The sequence below is a fragment of the Mustela nivalis genome (genome assembly GCF_964662115.1).
Source record: "Mustela nivalis genome assembly, chromosome: 13".
Lineage (NCBI taxonomy): Eukaryota > Metazoa > Chordata > Mammalia > Carnivora > Mustelidae > Mustela > Mustela nivalis.
The window spans coordinates 58,199,800-58,219,944 of NC_139032.1; the positions used below are offsets into that span (position 1 = coordinate 58,199,800).

The 20,145-nt window shown below is 39.8% G+C and overlaps 1 protein-coding gene across 1 annotated transcript in view; it reads left to right on the forward strand.

Annotated features, from left to right (window-relative positions):
* LOC309846081 (phospholipid-transporting ATPase FetA-like) overlaps nucleotides 1-20,145 on the forward strand; it is a 110,732-nt gene that overhangs the window by 76,599 nt on the left and 13,988 nt on the right. The window contains exons 13-18 of the mRNA XM_082694730.1: nucleotides 2,901-3,097; nucleotides 6,205-6,413; nucleotides 7,148-7,191; nucleotides 14,398-14,563; nucleotides 18,191-18,379; nucleotides 19,067-19,182. Of these exons, the coding sequence (XP_082550856.1) occupies nucleotides 2,901-3,097; nucleotides 6,205-6,413; nucleotides 7,148-7,191; nucleotides 14,398-14,563; nucleotides 18,191-18,379; nucleotides 19,067-19,182 (921 nt within the window). The remainder of the gene's footprint in view (nucleotides 1-2,900; nucleotides 3,098-6,204; nucleotides 6,414-7,147; nucleotides 7,192-14,397; nucleotides 14,564-18,190; nucleotides 18,380-19,066; nucleotides 19,183-20,145) is intronic.

Here is a 20,145-nt window from a genome sequence, read left to right on the forward strand (position 1 = left end):
TTTTGTAAATAATGGCACAGTGAACATGGGGATACAGATAACTCCTCAAGATAGTAATTTAATATCCTTTGGATATATACTCAGAAGTGGAATTACTAGGGCGTATGGTAGTTCTAGTTTTAATTTTCTCAGGAGCATCCAAACTGTTTTCATAACGGCTGTACCAATTTACATTCCCATCAACAGTGTATATCCCCCCAGTACGTGTTATCTCTCTTTTTTTTTTTTTTATTACAGCCATTCTAACATTCTTTGATTATAGCATTTCTAAGGTGACATCTCATTGTGGTTTTGATTTGCATTTCCCTGATAATTAGTGATGTGAGTATCTTTTCACATACCTTTTGGGCATTTGAAATCTAAATACGAAACAAATATTTGAAACCTATTATTGGGGTGCCTAGATGGCTCAGTCGGTTAAATGCCTACCTTCAGCTCAGGTCATGGTCTCAGGGTCCTGGGATGGAGCCCCATGTACAGCTCTCTGCTCAGTAGGAAGTCTGCTTCTCCTTCTCCCTCTGCTCCTCACCCCTCCTCACTTGTGTGTGCATACTCTCTCTCTCGCAAATAAACAAATAAAATCTTAAAAGAAATTTTAATTAAAAAATAAACCTCTTATCTATTTAGGTCCTTTGCCCTTTATTTAATCGAATTATTTGCTTTTTTGCTATTTGCTGTTGAGTTACATGACTTCCATATGTATTTTGAATATTAACCTCTTATCAGATACACAATTTGCAAATATCTTCTTTCACTCCATAGATTGCCTTTTTATTTGTCAATCATTTCTTTTGTTGTGTAGAAGACTTTAATTTGATGTAATCGCACTTACTCATTTTTGCTTTTGTTGCTTGTGCTTTTGGTTGTCACATCCATAAAATCATTGCCAGACTGCTGTCAGGAGAGCTTTTTCTCTAGGAATTTTATGGCTTCAGGTCTTACATTTAAGCCTTTAATCCATTTTGAGTAAATTTTTATGAGAGGTATAAGATAGGGGTCCAGTTTTACCCTTTTACATATGATTATCTAGTTTTTTGAGCACCATTTATTGAAGGGTCTGTCTTTTCTCCATTGAGCTTTCTTGCCTCCCTTATCCAGTATCAGTTGGCCTTATGTGCATGGGTTTATTTCTGGACTCTTGACTCTGTTCCATTGGTGTTTATGCCAGAGTATCATACGTTGTTTTTGTTTTTTGTTTTAAGCTTTTATTGATGTGATACGGCGGGGTGGTGGAGAGCAAGCTACAAGCAGAGACAGCAGCAGGCAGGGGAGAAGCAGGCTTCCCACTGAGCAAAGAGCCCGATGTGGGGGTTGATCCGGACACTGGGATCATGACACGAGCCAAAGGTAGCTGCTTAACCAACTGAGGCACCCATACTGATTTGATTAATATAGCTTTGTAATATAGTCTGAAATGAGGACATGTGATGCATCTAGCTTAGTTTTCTTTCTTAAGATTACTTTGGCCATTCACAGTTTTTTAGGGTTCTATAGAAATTTTAGGATTAATTTTTCTATATTTGTGGGAAAAAATGCCATTGGAATCTTTTTTTTTTTTTTTTTTTTTTTTTTAAGATTTTATTTATTTATTTGACAGAGAGAAATCACAAGTAGATGGAGAGGCAGGCAGAGAGAGAGAGAGGGAAGCAGGCTCTCCGCTGAGCAGAGAGCCCGATGCGGGACTCGATCCCAGGACTCTGAGATCATGACCTGAGCCGAAGGCAGCGGCTTAACCCACTGAGCCACCCAGGCGCCCCATGCCATTGGAATCTTGATAGGCGTTCCATTGACTCTATAGATAGCTTTGGGTAGTATAGAATTTAACAATGTTTATTGTTCCAGTCCGTGAACATAGAATATCTTTATGTTTATTTGTATCTTCTCTTTCTTTCATTAGTGTCTAAATCCCAATTGATCACAATGTTTGATCCTTTAAATGTGTTGTTTACTTTGGTTTGCTAGTATTTTGTTGAGAAGTTTTGAATCTATATTCATCAAAGATATTGGCTTATTGTTTTTTTCTCTTGTAGTGTCCTTGTCTGGCTTTGGTACCAGGGTAATCTGGCCTTGAAAAATGACTTCAGGAAGATTATCTCCTCTTCCCAGACTTCTTTTCTAAACATCATTCTCAAATTTGTCTTTTTTGCTTCCTTGTCCCTCTATACCCTTTTCTCTCTCAACCTGATGGCAGATTGAGCTAATTTGGAACCATGATCTTGGGTAAGAAGGTATTATCTTTAGGGGCATCTGGATGGTGCAGTCAGTTAAACAGTTGACTCTTGGTTTTGGCTCAGGTCATGATCTCAGGGTCATGAGATTGAGCCCCACATTGGGTTCCATGCTAGTTAGCAGCAAAGTGACTTTAGGAAAAACACTTTTCTGTTTTTAATATCAAGTTCCTTATCTATTACTAAAAAAGAGGTTTTATAAATATTAAATTAAATAATATACATAAAGTACTCAGCACAGTTGCTGATATTTAATAAGTGTTTAATATAGTTTAATTACTTTTTTAAAGATTTTATTTATTTATTTGACAGAGAGAGACACAGTGAGACAGGGAATACAAGCAGGGGAGTGGGAAATGGAAAAGCAGGCTTCCCACCCAGCAGATCCTGGGATCATGACCTGAGATGAAGGCAGATGCTTAACGACTGAGCCACCCAAGCTCCCCTAGTTTAGTTACTTTTATTTCCCTTCAAAGTCCCAAAGATGCCTCCTGCTGGGCTTTTTTTTTTTTTTTTTCTATTCTGGGTAGTACTGGTTAGAGCCTATGAACTATAGGGCCGCCCTCACCTCCAGGAAGAGAGAGAAGATGGTTGAGAGATAAGTCTCCAAAAGGTAGGTCTAAATCAGCATATGTCTTGGACGAAATGTTAATTCTTTTTTTGATTTTTCAGATTTTCCTGTTTTTAGGTGGCATGTGTTTTATCCTAGCAATTGGGCATGGCATTTGGGAGAACAAGAAAGGCTACTACTTCCAGGATTTTCTACCATGGGAAGAATATGTGTCTTCATCATTTGTCTCTGCCATCCTCACATTCTGGTCCTATTTCATTATTCTCAACACTATGGTGCCCATTTCCCTTTATGTCAGGTAGGCTTTTTTGACCACTTTGTGTTATAGGGGGAGAAACTGACTTTTACTTCCTGCTTAACTTACCAAATAGACTGTGAATGTTTAGATAACATAGATTGTGTGCTCTTTAACTGTTTCCTTCCCACAGTGCCCAGTGTACAAAACACTCTGAGAAATGTCTAGAAATGGGGTGCCTGGGTGGCGCAGTAAGTTAAAAGACCAACATGGTTTCAGCTCAGGTTATGATTTCAGGGTCCTGAAATTGAACCCCACATCTGGCTCCACACTCAATGTGGAGTAACCTTGGGATTCTCTTCCTCTCCCTGGCCCCCTTCTGCTTGTGCTTCTCTTTCTCTCTCTCTCTCAAATAAATAAATCTTAATAATTTAAAAAAAAAAGATAAGAAACTGCCAAACTTCTTATCCAAGTGTTAAAAAAAAATGTCTAGAGATTGTGTAAATGCTTTCCATATCCAGGATACTGTGCTAGATACTATGTGAGTTATACAAAAGAAAATCATCCCTACCCTTAAATGGCTTATAATGTAAATGACTAGGAGCACCTCAGTGGTTCAGTAATTAAGCATCTGCCTTTGGCTCAGGTCATGATCCCAGAGTCCTGGGCTCCCTGCTCCATGGTGAGTCTGCTTCTCCCTCTCCCACTCTCCCTGCTTGTGTTCCCTATTTCACTGTATCTCTCTCTGTCAAATAAATAAATGAAATCTTTAAAAAAAAGACTAAGACATATAAACCCATACAATAATTAGAAAAAATGTACAGAAATTGGGTGATACTAAAGTACAACCCAGGGAGCCACAGTTAATCAATGAGATAGGTTCCAAATATTCATTTGTAAATCATTTAATCAGAACTCACATTCTGTTTTCCCATAGAAACAATGTGACAAATGGTAGGTAGGTATAATTATGACCTAAATTCTGGTTTCTAAAAGTTGCTACAGAAAAGGATGTTTCCTCCTCCTTTGCATGGACAAAAATTTGAAATAGATAAAATAAATTTTTACTCTGATCTCCTTTTTCTGTTTTCATCATTCCCTTTCACAATATGCACCCAGACACATTTTTGTATCCTTCTTTCCAAGTTTCCTAAGCCCTGCACTGTGACAGTCCAACCTGAAAAGCACCTTAAGTGACAAAATTATCTTATTAATTTAATATTTATTGAGCACCTACTATGTGCCAAGCACTATAATAGGTGTTAGAAATAGAAGTATGGGGTGCCTGGGTGGCTCAATGGGTTGGGCCACTGCCTTCGGCTCAGGTCATGATCTCAGGGTCCTGGGATCGAGTCCCACATCGGGCTCTCTGCTCAGCAGGGAGCCTGCTCTTCCTCCTCTCTCTCTCTGCTTGCCTCTCTGCCTACTTGTCTCTCTCTGTCAAATAAATAAATAAAATCTTAAAGAAAAAAAAAAAAAGAAATAGAAGCATGAATAACCAGACAGCTGTATCAGGCTCTCCACTCAGCAGGGAGTCTGCTTCTCCCTCTGCCTCTGCCCCTCCCCCTGCTTGTGTTCCCTCTCTGAATGTGCTTCTCTCTGTCAAATAAATAAATAAAATCTTTAAAAAATTATGGTACAGTATAGAAAATGATGTAATAGGAGTATGTATGGGAATGCTGTGGGAGACTAGAAGAGGAATGGGTTGATTCTACTTGGAGAACCTTGGAGATTTCCAAAAAGTAACAATCAAACTGATACTTGAGAAAAGAGTAGAATTCACCAAGTAAAAATAGCAAAACAATATTGCAAACAGAAATATCAGTTTGTATGAAGGTTTGGTGTTTTTTAAAAGCTTGATCTAGTCAGAGAACAGTGAGTAGCCTAGGATAAAATGTTGGATGGTAATTTAATATCATATCCAAGAGAGCCTTAAATGCCAGGACAAGTAGTCTGGATTTTATCCTAAAAGCCAGAAAGACCTTTCTAAGGATAGAAATAATCTGATTAAATGTTTGGGTTTAGAGAAATTGCTGTGTTGGTTAGTATGGCAAGGAAGGGAGGGATCAAAAGTCAGTGCATGAGGTCTAGTAGTCAATAATGTGGGCTAGAACCCTCCCACCTCACCTGAAATAAAAAAATCCACATTGCTCAATGCAGCTGTCTCTTAGAAGCTATCAAAACTAACACACATTAAGCATGAATAATGATAGGAAGGAGGCCCCTTAAAAATTTTAACTGTTTTAAAATGAAGATGCTTGTTAACCATAAAGAATCTGTAATGTTAAAAAAAATTAAAAAAAAAAAAAAAAGGGCTCCTGGGTGGCTCAGTGGGTTAAGCCACAGCCTTCGGCTCAGGTCATGATCTCAGGGTCCTGGGATCGAGTCCTGCATCGGGCTCTCTGCTCAGCAGGGAGCCTGCTTCCCTCTCTCTCTCTCTCTGCCTGCCTCTCCGTCTACTTGTGATTTCTCTCTGTCAAATAAATAAAATCTTTTAAAAAATTTTTAATTAAAAAAAAAAAGAATCTATAATGTTCCTTACTTGGAATAGAAGAGGAATGTGAATAGGCAATAGGGAAAATTCAGATAAAGTAAGGAAGACACTATTAGGGTTGGTGGTGAGGGAGAAGCTACCCCACACAAGCAGACTGGGTCTGCCTGGAAATTTATCAGGTCAGCTTCTATAATCAGCTGTTTCTAATTTTCAGACATCCTTCCCTTCTTCTGTACAAAGAAGTTTGAGTGTTTCAAGTTTCTCTCTCTTCTTTACCGTGGATTTACATGACAGTTACAGTAATCCTCTAATTTAACCTAGGCAGCCTTTTAGTAGTTAGTTCTTAATTCTGTCAGGCTTTGCATTACTGCAGAAATTCAAAATATTTTACTTTTCCTGGGTATGTTTTGGAAGAAGAAAGAATGAAAAGGGGTTATGCCTCAGCAAAATTAAGTATGTCTCAGGTGGTAAAGCCCTGAATAATAATGGTCAAAATCAGAATTACATTGGGTTGGCTGGTGGGAAGAGTCCTTCAAAATCCCTGGTAGGTTCCCAAGGAAGATACTCTGATTTTCAGGTCCTCACCCTGACCTATCATAGGACTGTTAAGAAGGAAACCAAGATGATGTATTTGATCTCTTCTGACCCAGGACCCTTCTTTTCTTGCTTTCTTCAGTGTTGAGATAATAAGATTGGGCAACAGTTGCTATATCAACTGGGATCGGAAGATGTATTATGCACCAAAGAACACACCAGCACAGGCTCGCACCACCACCCTTAATGAGGAACTTGGCCAGGTCAAATATGTGTTCTCCGACAAAACTGGAACCCTGACTCAGAACATCATGATTTTCAATAAGTGTTCTATTAATGGAATAATCTATGGTATGCATGCCTTCCTGCTTTCCCTGAGTCCTAGGGAAATTCTACCTTGCAAATTGTTTCCAAGAGTAATCTCCCTCTAAGTCTATATGCCTCTGAAATTCACATTTACCTCTTAATCTTCAGCCTTCCCTAATCGCTAGGCAAAGATCCCTCCATTTACCTGCTTACCAAAAAGCATTTATTTAACACCTTATAGAGGTAAACCATTGTGTTGGAAATTGGAAATACCAAGATGTACAAGACTTAATCTCTGTCCTCAAGGTATTCCTGATGTCTTGAGAGTGTCAGTTCACTCATACTAAATCAGACGGAGAAACCAGCATGTTGATGAAGCTGCTAATCTCTACTTCAGACCAATAAGCAGGCTTGAGAGAAGCTATCAAAGGAACATAATAAATGCCACTGAATTGTACGCTAAATAATAGTCAACATTTTATGTTACATGTATTTTACCACAACAAAAAAATTTAAACCTTTCTTTAAAACCCTCGCCAAGGGGCACTTGGGTGGCTCAGTCAGTGCATCTGACTTCAGCTCAGGTCATGATCCCAGGGTCCTGGGATTGAGTCTCACATTGGGCTCCCTGCTCTGCAGGGGGCCTGCTTCTCCCTCTCCCACTCACCCTACTTGTGTTCCCTCTCTCGAGACAGTGAGTCTCTCTCTGTCAAATAAATAAAAATATATAAATAAAATAAAACCCTTGCCAAGTCTCTGCTCTGTTTCTTTACCAACAGGTTATGGCTATGACAAGAATGGACAAAGAGTAGAAGTCTCTGAGGTGAGTGATTGCAGCTCCCTGTAAAATGCATGTGGGAGCTAAGGCTGTGCTGCATAGCAACATCGTTAACACAAATTGGGAGTCCCTTAGCTCCTGAAATAGTAAAGCTTTTATTGGCTCCGTAATATCAGAAAGCATTGTACAAATGGCCTATGTTTATTTGTAGGCCATTTGTTCAATGGGATTTGGGTTTGTGGGTTTTTTGTTTGTTTGTTTGTTTGTTTTTTTAAGATTTTATTTGTCAGAGAGAGAGAACGCAAGCAGGGGCAGAGGAAAAAGCAGGCTCCCTGCTGAGCAAGGAGCCTAATGTAGGACTCAAACCCAGGACTCCAGGATCATGACCTGAGCTGAAGGCAGACACTTACCTGACTGAGCCACCCAGGCATCCCAAGAATTCCTTGCATTTTAAACATTCATATTTTATAGTTCAAACTCCCATTTGTTGATTAATTCTTTTTTTGAAATCTGTGTTTTAAAATGAAAATACCGGGCTCCTGGGTGGCTCAGTGGGTTAAGCCGCTGCCTTCGGCTCAGGTCATGATCTCAGGGTCCTGGGATCGAGTCCCGCATTGGGCTTTCTGCTCAGCAGGGAGCCTGCCTCCTCCTCTCTCTCTCTGCCTGCCTCTCTGCCTACTTGTGATCTCTCTCTGTCAAATAAATAAATAAAATCTTTAAAAAAAACTATTAAAAAATAAAATAAAATGAAAATACCTTTGTTTTTTTCTGTTTAAAAAATAATCTATGCTCACTATTAAAAAAAAGTCCAAACTATACAGAAATGTATGAAGAAGAAAGTTAAAGTCACTCAATCCCTTGTAGAAAACCAGTGTAAAATTTAGAGGTATACTCTTTCAGATATTTTTCATGTGTGTATATGCACACACATATACATCGAGATCTAATGATAGGCATATGAATGGATGGATGGGAGGAAGGAAGGAAGGAGAAGAAAGAAAATAAGGAAGGAAAGAAAGAAGAGGAAGGAAAGAAGAAGCATTATAGCATGTATGCTATTTTCACCCTCCTTTTTATGCACTGGATGTATATTGTAGTCTTGTTTCCATGTCAGTAAATTTAGGTCTACATCATCATTTTGAATGATTGGCATATCCAATAGTATTAGTGTACCTTAATTTATTTAAACAACCCCCTATTTTTATTCCATTTTCTTTTGCTATTATAAATAATATTGTGGTAAGCAGCTTGGTATATACATTCTTGTCTCTTCTTCTGATAATTATTTCTTTAGAATAAAGTCCTAGAATTGAAATTGGCTGGTCAAAGTGTAGCCACATTTTTAATGCATTAGTATTGCCATATTGTTCTCTAGATAGATTGCATCAATTTATAATCTCACCAAAGTATCTGAGAATTCTTTTCTTCCCATATCCATATCAGTACTAGGTATTAATCATCTTTTAATCTTTAGAAATTTAATTGGTAAAAAAATGACATCTCAAAAAAAACAAAATGACATCTCATGTAATTTATCTTCCTCTGTTTACTAATCAGATTGAATCATTTTTATGTCCTTATTTTCCTTCCCCTTCCCACTTAATTTCCTATTTATAATATTTTATGAGTCGCCTGTTCATACTCTTTGCCCTTTTCTTCTTATTTGAAAGCACTCTTTTTTTTTTTTTTTTTTTTTTTTTTTTTTTTTTTGAAAGCACTCTTTATATAGTAAAAACACCAACTCTTCCTTTGGCACATACGTTATAGTTACTTTCCCCATTTTTGTCTTTTGGGTTTTGTTTATCATTTTTTCTGTGTAGAAGTTTCTAATGTGTGTGACCAAGTCTGTCAGTCTTTTTCCTTTATAGTTTTAGGATTTGTGATATATTTAATAGTCCTAACTCACACAATTATAAAAATATCTTCCTATTCATTCTTCCTATTTCTAGCTGGTTCATTCTGACTATTTTCTCAAGTATTAAATCTCAGTTTATGTTTATGGATTTGATTTTAAGCATCCCTTCATAGGGCTTTCTCTTTTACCTTCATGGTACTCCTTACCCTGTCCCTTTCCTTCTAGAACCAGTTCCAAACCCTTAGCCACTTGACATATGTACCAAATAGCTAACTCCAGCTCCCAACTACTGCCTCATTTATATCTCTCCAAAAATATTGGGAATGGGAAAGAATATCTTTCTCCCCCTCCTCCCCCTCCCCCTCCTCCTCCTCCTTCTTCTTCTTCTTCCTCCTCCCCTCCTTCTTCTCCTTCTTCTTCTTCTGCTTCTGCTTCTACTTTCAGTCCTCTTCCAGGCACTCTGGTAATGACCTTGGCAATATAAACAAAGTTGTAGTTTGTAGGGAATACAAGCTGGTCAAAGGGTGGCCACATTTTTAATGCATTTAACATTGCCATATTGCTCTCTAGATAGATTGCATCAGTTAATAATCCCACCAAAGTATATGAGAATTCTTTTTTTCCCACATCCTTCCCACTTCTTCAGGAAACTCAGTCAGTCCTAAGCTCTCTCTTTCTTAGTATCTAAAAGTTATCTCCTTAATGTGATTCTTTCCCCTCAACTCAAGTTTTCCCTTTCTTTAAAAAAATGCTGAGGCGCCCAAGTGGCTCAGTGGGTTAAAGCCTCTGCCTTCAGCTCAGGCCATGGTCTCAGGGTCCTGGGATCAGGGTCCTGGGATCGAGCCCCACATCAGGCTCTCTGCTCAGCGGGGAGCCTGCTTCCCCCACCCCACCACCCCCGCCTACCTCTCTGCCTACTTGTGATCTCTGTCAAATAAATAAATAAAACCTTTTAAAAAAATAAAATAGGGGCCTGGGTGGCTCAGTGGGTTAAGCCGCTGCCTTCGGCTCAGGTCATGATCTCAGAGTCCTGGGATCGAGTCCCGCATCGGGCTCTCTGCTTGGCAGGGAGCCTGCTTCCCTCTCTCTCTCTCTGCCTGCCTCTCCGTCTACTTGTGATTTCTCTCTGTCAGATAAATAAATAAAATCTTTAAAAAAAAATAAAATAAAATAAAATAAATTAAAAAATAAAATAAAATAATGCTTAGTGCATCCATACAATGGAATGTTATGCAGCAGTAAAAAGAAATGAGCTATCAAGCCACATAGACACAAACACAAGGAAGAACTTTTTTTTAATAAAGATTATATTTATTTATTAGAGAGCACAAGCAGGAGGAGGAAGAGGGAGAAACAGACTCTCCACTGAGCAGGGGACCCAATGCAGAGCTGATCCCAGGACCCTGAGATCATGACAGAGCCGAAGGCAGACACTTAACTAACTGAGCCACCCAGGTCCCCCAGGGAAGAACTTTTTTTTTTCTTAAGATTTTATTTATTTATTTATTTGACAGAGAGAGAGAGACAAGCAGGGGGAGAAAGGGAACACAAGCAGGATGAGTGGGAGAGGAAGAAGCAGGCCTCCTGCTAAGCAGGGAGCCCAGTGCGGCACAATCCCAGGACCCTGCAACTGTCGACCTGAGCCGAAGGCAGATGCCTAATGACTGAGCCACCCAGGTGCCCCAGGGAAGAACTTTAAATTTTCACTTAGCATATTGCTAAATGCAAGAAGCCAATCTGAAAAGGCATATACTGTATGATTTCAACTATATGACATCCTGGAAAAGGCAAAACAGTAAAGACAGTAAAAAGATCAGTGGTTGCCAGGGGTTTGGGGAGAGGTGGAGAGAGAGATGAAGCAGTGGAGCACACGAGATTTTTAGGGCAGTGCAGTTATTCTGTGTGATGCTGTCATGGTGGATTCATTAAAATATGCATGTTTCAAAACCCATAGAACTTTACAATGCAGAATGAATTCTAGTGTAAACTACAGACTTTAGTTCATAATAATATATCATGACTTTCGGCTCAGGTCATGATCTCAGGTCCTGGGATCGAGCTCCACATCCGACTCTACTCAGCAGGGAGCCTGCTTCCTCCTCTCTCTCTGCCTGCCTCTCTGCCTGCTTGTGATCTCTCTCTCTGTCAAATAAATAAATAAAATTAAAAAAAAAAAAAAAGGAGTATTGGGCACCTGGGTGGCTCAGTCAGTTAGGCATCTGCCTTCAGCTCAGGTCGTGATCCCAGGGTCCTGGGGTTGAATCCCGCGTCAGGTTCCCTGCTCAGCAGGGAGTCTATTTCTCCCTCTCCCACTCTCCCTGCTTGTGCTCTCTCTCGTTCTGTGTCAAATGAATGAATACAATCTTTAAAAATAAAATTTAAAAAAATAAAGAGTATTAATTTAAAATAAAATATGTAGTTAAAATAAATAAAATAGTAAAATAACCCTTAGCCCATTAGAGATAACCACTAATAATAAATTTTTATATTTTATTTTTATTCATATATTTTTTAAAAGCACTTAGAACTATTCTTGCATTACCCTCTAGCCATTATCTGTCTCCACCAGTCCAAAATACTATCAACCATATGTCAGACTTTGAGTAAATGCTGAAGGTTGGAGAAAAACAAAAAAGACATGTTCCCTACCTTCAAAGAATTGGCAGACTGGAGGAGGAGCCGTATAAGTAAAAAGGCAATTACAGAGGTCTCTAACTCCTCACCTTTCTTTCATTCTTCAATCTACTCTCTGTAGTCAGACTCTGTCCTAGCATATCCACTGAAACTATCCTAGCCAACTAGCATAGTTTCCTAGCCAACTATCCTAGTTGACTACTTGCTGTTAAATCCTTACCCAACTTCTCTGCAGATTTTAACACTTCATCTCCACTTTTTCTTAAAGTTCCTGTCTATTGGCTTCTGTTAAATAACTCTCTTTTTGTTTTTTCTTCCTGTCTAATTGCTTTTTCTCATCAACTTGGCCACAGGAGCTGATGTTCTCCAAGGCTCTCTTATTGAACCTCTTCCCCATCTGTATAGTTTCCCTGAGTAATCTCATGTATTTACATGGCTTTAACTACCACCTACTTATTGATGACCTCCAAATCCATCTATCTAAGGAATCCTTTGTTGCTCCCTCCTACCCGTGGCCATGACTAAAGATATTTTATAGAAACTGTCTATAGCTATGCCGTAGTGTCTTAAGGAGTTTACTCGGTTACTACCTCTACCCTCTATTCTGAATCCCCTTCCTCTCACCTGGTATCCCCAGTTTCCATCCTTTGTGTAGTACCTGAATTTGCTTTTCCACCTTATTTAACTGGTTCTTTGGCTTACAGTCTCGGAATTTTCCATGAATTCTGACTCTCAGATCATGCTGTACTGCAGCTCCAAGACTGCCCTGTATCACTCCTGTATCCAGCCAGATCTAATGTTCTCCAACATTACTTGTCTGGAAGGGGGGGATTAGAAACTAGCTTTGATCTTTACCTAAGCTTCAAACTATATATGTCTGCTTTCGTCACTACCTGTAAATCCTTCAAGTATCTCCAGTTCAGCCTGTAAAAAATATCCTCCTGACAAGTATCCTATCTCAGTGAATGGTCTTATCACCTATTCAGGGGCCCTATTAGGAAATATAAAATTATTTTTAACTCTTTCCCTCTGTCACCCCTCATATCATGTATCAGTTCCAGTTCCCTATATTTTCAAACTATTCTCTTAATTTAATATTTATTGTTACTACATCATTTCTCTTATGAATTACTCAGTGGCCTCCTAACTGGTCTCCCTGCTTCACATCTTGTTGGTTCCAGTATATTCTCCTGCTGCTACCAGAGGATTTTCTCTGACACAAATCTAATTATATCATTTCCAGAAAAAAAATTTGCTGTGATTCCCTATTGCATATAAGATGGTAATGCAGGATCTACCTCATGCCTACCCTCCAACTTTTCTCTCATCACTCACCAGCTTCCAGTTTCAAAAAGTGTGCCGGTGTAAGATCCCAGTTCTAGAAAGCCTCAGGAGATGCTACACTAATAATAATAATTAATAATAATAATAATAATTCACTAATGCTAGTGAATTATCTTAAATTATCTTAAATTACTGGACCCACAAACTTCTCAGAGCTCACAGTTCTGTGGTTGGCCAGGTCTAGGGCTTGGTTCTGGACCTGACCATACTTCCTCACTGCTGTGACAAAACTCCTTCTAGATGGTATATAGGAAAGAGCATCTGGGTAGTTCAGTCAGTTAAGCATCTGCCTTTGACTCAGGGCATGATCCCAGAGTCCCGTGATCCAGCCCTGAGTTGGGCTCTCCACTCAGCAGGGACTCTGCTCTCCCTCTCTCCCTGCTCCTTCTCTCTCTCTCTCTCTCTCTCTCTCTCTCTCAAGTAAATAAATAAAATTTTTAAAGAAGAAAGAAGAAGGAAAGAGCCAATATAGCTTACTATAAACGTCCCTGTTCCAGACATAGCACCAACCAGGACAGTTACGTCTATACTTGACGTACTGGGACCCAGCAGATGTAGAACCATAACCAAAAAGAGCTAGAGAAATATCCTTGAGAGTTCTGGTATGGACTGGAGAAGTTTGTTATTAATATGACACTCCAGGATGGGGGCAATAGAGTCTCACAGCCAAACGGAGTCATGTTTACCCAAGATGGTCACTACAAGCCTAGCTGAAATGGAGAGTGAGAGTCAATATCTAAAGGAACTGGGAAAATGTTAGTGAATATTGGGTCCTTGAGGGTTAGAGGCAGGAAGGGACCAGGTATGCTGACAAGTCAAGTAAAATGGCTCAAAATTAAGTCTGTGATCAATAGGTATGTACTGAAGCTTCCTTGTTATACAGCCTTGCCTCTATTTTGCAGTATTCCTCTCTAGCCACCTGTGTGGTTAGACAGAAGTAGTGCAACACAGTGATATCACTGTACTTAGGGTTAAGTTCCCTTCCCAGGCCCCAAAATCAGACATAGGGCATCCAGAGACAAAATTTTTCCAGATACCATTTACTATTATGGAGCAGTTACCCCCCCCCCATTTCCTCAAGTTTGATTACCCTGGATTTGGAACTTGGAAGAGTAGAGCCTAAAGATCATTGATCATTTAGGGTAGCTGGGGAAGAAAGGGGACAAGAAGGGTCTGCCAACTAGCCCTCAGTTTTTCTCCTGTGGGATGGATCTTTTCTGGCCCCAGGGAATGGATGGTTCAGGTCAGAGCTAGAAAGACCTTAGAAACCAGCACAGAGTCTCCTCCATTTATCTTGATTTTCTCTTCCCATCCTCCTGCTAAGAGTTCTTATCCCATTCCAGAAGTTGTCCCCAAACAGACCTTCTGTAAAGTGTCAGGCTGCCACTGAGAAGTTTGTTCTGGCTTATATGTTCTAGGAAACAGAAAAGGTCGACTTCTCCTACAACAAACTGGCTGATCCTAAGTTTTCATTTTATGACAATACTTTGGTGGAAGCCATGAAAAAGGGAGATCACTGGGTGCACTTGTTTTTCCTCTCACTCTCATTGTGTCACACTGTGATGTCAGAAGAGAAAGTGGAAGGTGAGGAGGGGCCTGAGGACTCATTGACAGAGAATATGTCATAGAATCTAGGATGGCTACAGGTGGGCTTGGTTTGATATCATTTGTAATGGCTTAATCTAAGAGCTTTCTAATAGGGAGTGTTGTCCAGCAATGGGATGGATAGGCAACTAGTGAGCTTCTAGTCACTGGAGATATTCAAGTAGAAGACAACCTCTTAGTCATATAGAAGATTCAGTCATTGGATAGGGTTCAAACTTGATGCTTCTGACCTTGATTTTCAGCAGTGTTCTGTCACAGAGTCTACCTGAATTGTCCCCAAGATCAATCCCATTATCTCTGACAAGACTTCCTGAAGGATGAGTTGAGTTGTCTTGTTGCTTCACAATTTCACAGTATCCCCACATATCCTAGTTTCTTTAGTAATCAAATATGACTATGACATCCATGAATTTACTTAAACCTCTTTTAGAAACAATGAATGAGAAATGACTGATTAAAAATTAAGAAGGCTTTTGGGGTGTTTGGGTGGCTCAGTCGGTTGAGCATCTGACCTTGGTCTCAGCTGCAGTATTGATCTCAGGCTATGGGTTCAGGCCCCACACTGGGTTCCACCCTGGGCATGGAGACTACTTTAAAATTTTTTTAAAAAAATGAGAAGGCTTTTTTTTTTAAACAAACAAGAATTTAAGTAACCAAATCAATCATATCCTTTAAAATCAATGTGCCTGGGTGGCACAGTCATTAAGCATCTGCCTTCAGCTCAGGTCATGATCCCAGGGTCCTGGGATCAAGCCCCACATCAGGCTCCCTAATCCATGGGAAGCCTGCTGCTTCCTCTCCCACTCCTCCTGCTTGTGTTCCCTCTCTCACTGTGTCTCTCTCTGTCAAATAAGTAAAATCTTTAAAAACTAAATAGATAAAATCAATGTACCTTTAATATAATACTACCGTCAAGACCACCTTATATTTGTGTATCACTTTATAGTTTTACAAATTGCTTGCATGTTTTTTAAAGATTTTTTGAGAGAGAGTGAGTGAGAGCTTGAGCAGGGGGGAGAGTCAGAGGGAGAGAGAGAAGCAGATTCCTTATTGAGCAGGGAAGCCGGACACAGGGCTCCATCCCAAGACCCCAAGATCACAAATAGAGCCAAAGACAGCCACTTAACTGACTGAACCACCCAGGTGCCCCAAATTGCTTGCATTTATATTATCTCCCACAATTTTCACAACAGCCCTCTTAAGTAAGCAGAAAAAGAAAAAGGAACCCAGTTTTATAGAGAGGGAAACTGGAGTTAAAAGAGATTAAGTGACTTGCCTAAAATTCTGTAGTTAAGAAGGCAGAGATAAGAACCCAAATCTCAGGGGTGCCTGGGTGGCTAAGTCGTTAAGCATCAGCTTTCAGCTCAGGTCATGATCCCAGGGTCCTGGGATGGAGCCCCACATCGAGCCCCACATTGGGCTCCCTGTTCTGCGGAGGCCTGCTTCTCCATCAAATAAATAAAATCTTTAAAAAAATAAATAAATAAAATCTTGTCAAATAAATAAAATCTTAAAAAAAAAAAAAAAAAGAACCCCAATCCCAAGCAACCCTCTTGGGTACCCGCCTTCTTCAGGAGCTTTGTACTCTCAATAAACTTTGCTTTGCTGCCCACCACAAAAATTTAAAAATAAAAACAATAATTTAAAAAAAAGAACCCAAATCTCATGCCATGAGATCTTGCCCCACCCACCATGGGTGTCTCCAGACCTGATATTCTACCAAGTTGCTATTACTTGAAGCATATTTGGAATTGCCTTTATTTATTGCCTTAAGTGACAAGGTAGGAAACAAGAAAATAGTCTTACTGTCCCAGAGATACATCTTATGTCTGACATAAAATTATATCCCATGTGCCTTATTCACAAGTATAAGACTCTGATGATACATAACTGTTTATACAAATCAAGTTGGGGGTGCCTGGGTAGCTCAGTGGGTTAACCTTCTGCCTTTGGCTCAGGTCATGATCCCAGGGTCCTAGGATTGAGCCCCACATCAGGCTCTCTGCTCAGCAGGGAGCCTGCTTCCCCTCCCCCTCTGGCTGCCTCTCTGCCCACTTGTGATCTCTCTCTCAGTCAAATAAATAAAGAAAATCTTAAAAATCAAGTTGACATAACACAATAAAAAAAAATCAAATTGAACTTCAGAAGAAAAATAATCCAAAATATACCCTAGGTTGTGGTAATATTTTAAAAGAGGAGTTAAGCATTTTTCAGTGCTATAGTGTTTGCATTCATTAGTGCAGTTTTTTGTTCTGTTCTCTTTATGACCAAAATAATTTGAACCAGTTATTAGAATACAGTAGTTTGTGATGAGAAAAAAATAATACATGTCACAACTGATTGAATTCAACAGTTTGGGGTGTTTTTTAAAAGATTTTATTTATTTGAGAGAGAGTGGATGGGCAAAAAAACAGGGTGAGGGTCAAAAAAAGAGGGAGAAGCAGGCTCTTCAGAGCTGGGAGCCCAGTGCGGGGCTCGATCCCAGGACTCTGAGATCATGACCTGAGCCAAAGGCAGCGGCTTAACCCACTGAGCCACCCAGGCACCACTCAAGCATTTTGTTATTAATTTTCTGAAGTGTTTCTTCACAATCTAGGAAAATATTTTTTCATCAATGGACACTGAAAACCATGAGAGAAATTACCTTACAATGGCAAAATGGGGAAGAATAAATTTTATTTTACTCTGCTGTAAAAAATTTCAAGAGGAGTGGGGTGCCTGGGTGCCTCAGTCGTTAAGCGTCTGCCTTCAGCTCAGGTCATGATCCAAGGGTCCTGGGATAGAGCCCCCTGTTGGGCTTTTTGCCCAGATGGAAGCCTGCTTCTCTATCTCCCACTCTTCCTGCTTGTATTCCCTCTCTCACTGTTATCTCTCTCTGTCAAATAAATAAAATCTTTTTAAAAATATTCAAGAGGAGTTACAGAAATGTCTTGAATAATATAAGATTGACAGACTGATTCAACAGAATGAATCATTAAGCTTCCCAGGGTGAGAGTTTTAAAGGTGACAATACTCATTTATATATACATATATATGTATATATAAATTGTTTGTTATATCATTAGTCTTATTATCATGAATCCTATTATCCTGCTCTGTAATCCTATCCTTATTGTCCTATCTTATCAAGGTATAGCCAGTCTTACATAGGAGCAGTTTATGCAGAACAACCTGCATGAAATTCACCCAGGAGATTTGTTAAAAATTCAATTTCCTGAGTCCTCCTCTCATATTTTGTGACTCTGGATTCAGTAAGTTTGAGTAGAGCCCAGGAGCCTGCATTTTTAACAAACCCCCTGACCCATCTTTACCCACTAAAACCAGAGAGTGAACTATGTTTTGTTTGTTCATGTATATTGCATGTACCATGTGCCTCTATAATACTAACTCAAGTCTGTGAAATAAGTTGAAAATATGGGAAAGCGGGGGTGGGGGGGGAACTGACCTGTATACAGCCTAGCTTTTTAGAACTAAACTTGTAAGGAAGTTTGAAGAAAAATGTTCCCTCCTGGGCTCTATCTTTACATAAGCCCCTTGGTGTCACTTCTGGGTTAACTTCAGCTGCACATCTCTGTGGGCTCTGGTTGCCCTCTTCTCTCTTGCCAGGTAAGCTGGTGTACCAGGCTCAGTCCCCAGATGAAGGTGCCCTCGTCACTGCTGCCAGGAACTTTGGCTTTGTATTCCGTTCCCGCACATCTGAGACGATCATGGTAGTTGAAATGGGTGAGACCAAAGTCTACCAACTGCTGGCTATTTTGGACTTCAGCAATGTGCGCAAGAGGATGTCTGTTATTGGTAGGTGCCCCTCCTACTCAGTCCTCTCCCTTTATTTGTCTTTCATATACATTCACACGTTGACTTTCTCTTTTATATACACACAAATGTTTTCTCCTACTCAAATGCCTTCTCAAAGGTACCATGCCTCAAATACAAACACATAGCCATTCCTACTTTCTCCTTCACATATCCTATATATTTTCTCTTTGAGAGCTTGCTACCATATACCTCTTTAGTTTTCCTGGATAGTGGCTTGTCTGAAACCTCAAAGCCAAGATAAGAACAGAGAATAAACCCATAAGAGATAGGGGGAGACAATATAAGGAAAATTCATACTATCTTACTCTCAAATAGTTTGAGCCTCAGACTGAAGAGGAAGAGGGTCATTCTTCATCCTTGGTCCTTACTAGGTATGGGCCTCGGTCTGGAACTTGTACTTGGGAAGCTAAATGTGATTCTGCATCAGAGTCTTCCAAGATGACATTGAACCCATAGAAGAACTGGTTGCATAAGGTCTCTTTCCACTCCCACCAGCCTTTACTGACTGCAACATTTATCCTCTGTAACCACTCAATGAGTGCTTATCCCCCAAAAGAATCAGAAACAAATGTCATGGGAACAGCCTCATTCTATTCCTCAGTGGCCCAGACAAGTTCTTGTAACAATGGGCCTATATGGTTACTCTCTTAATTTGTTTGCCCTTAGTGAGGACACCTGAAGATCGAGTAATGTTATTCTGCAAGGGTGCAGACACCATTCTCTGTCAGCTGCTCCATCCATCCTGTAGATCCCTCAGAGATGTGACCATGGAACATTTAGATGTAAGTGTTTAGGTCACAGGGGAGGGAAGCTGTGGGTGGTTCTTTGTACATGGATTATGCGTCCACATATATTGTGTCCGTGTATTTCCCTATGGACGTATTTTAGTATCTGTGTCTCTTTAATTGATGGAAGAATAAAGACTACTTCATTGTGTGGCATTCCTAACGACTACATTGCCAGCTTCTGTGTCAAGAAGTTAGATGGCACAAAGGCATGATGAGAATTGTATCTGTGGGGACACTAACTACAATCAAAATGGTTCTCTCTGTGATTCCTGGCTCAGGAGGTACCATGGTCAGACCTAGAACTTACTTCAGAATTGGGCCTGCTGGTACAGGAAGCGCTACCTCACCAGCCATGGCAACTTTGAAGGTATAGAGGAAAAGGTGCCAGGCTTGGGCTATTTAGGGGACTATTGATTGTTACCATTCTATGTTATCACAAGATTAGACTCCCCAGGGGTACCTTCCCCCTTGCCTATCCCACCCTCCTTCCACCCTCTAGGATTTGAGATGGATCTGAAAGAGAATGGCTCCAGCCTTCTGGCACTAGAAAGGAAAACCAAATCTATATTCTCCAAGATTTCTACTCATAAACCTAGATATATAAAGGGTTGAGGGAATAGGAAAGAGAGGGGCAGATCAGGAAAAAAAAAATTTTTTTAAGAGGAAATAGATTGAAGAAAATGCTATTTTATTAAGCCACTTTGGTTTGACCCACATTAACACATTATCAGAAGTCAGAGAACAGATAGTCAATAAGCGCATGAAAAGATACTTAGTTTCATCAGCTTTTAGGAAAATGCAAATCAAAAACCTCAAGATACTACTTCACATCACCAGGACAGTTAGATGATCAGATAATAATAAGTAATGGTAAGGTATAGAGAAATTGTAACCTTCATACATTGCTGATGGAAATGTGAAATGATACAGTCATTCTCATGGACTGAGCCACCCAGG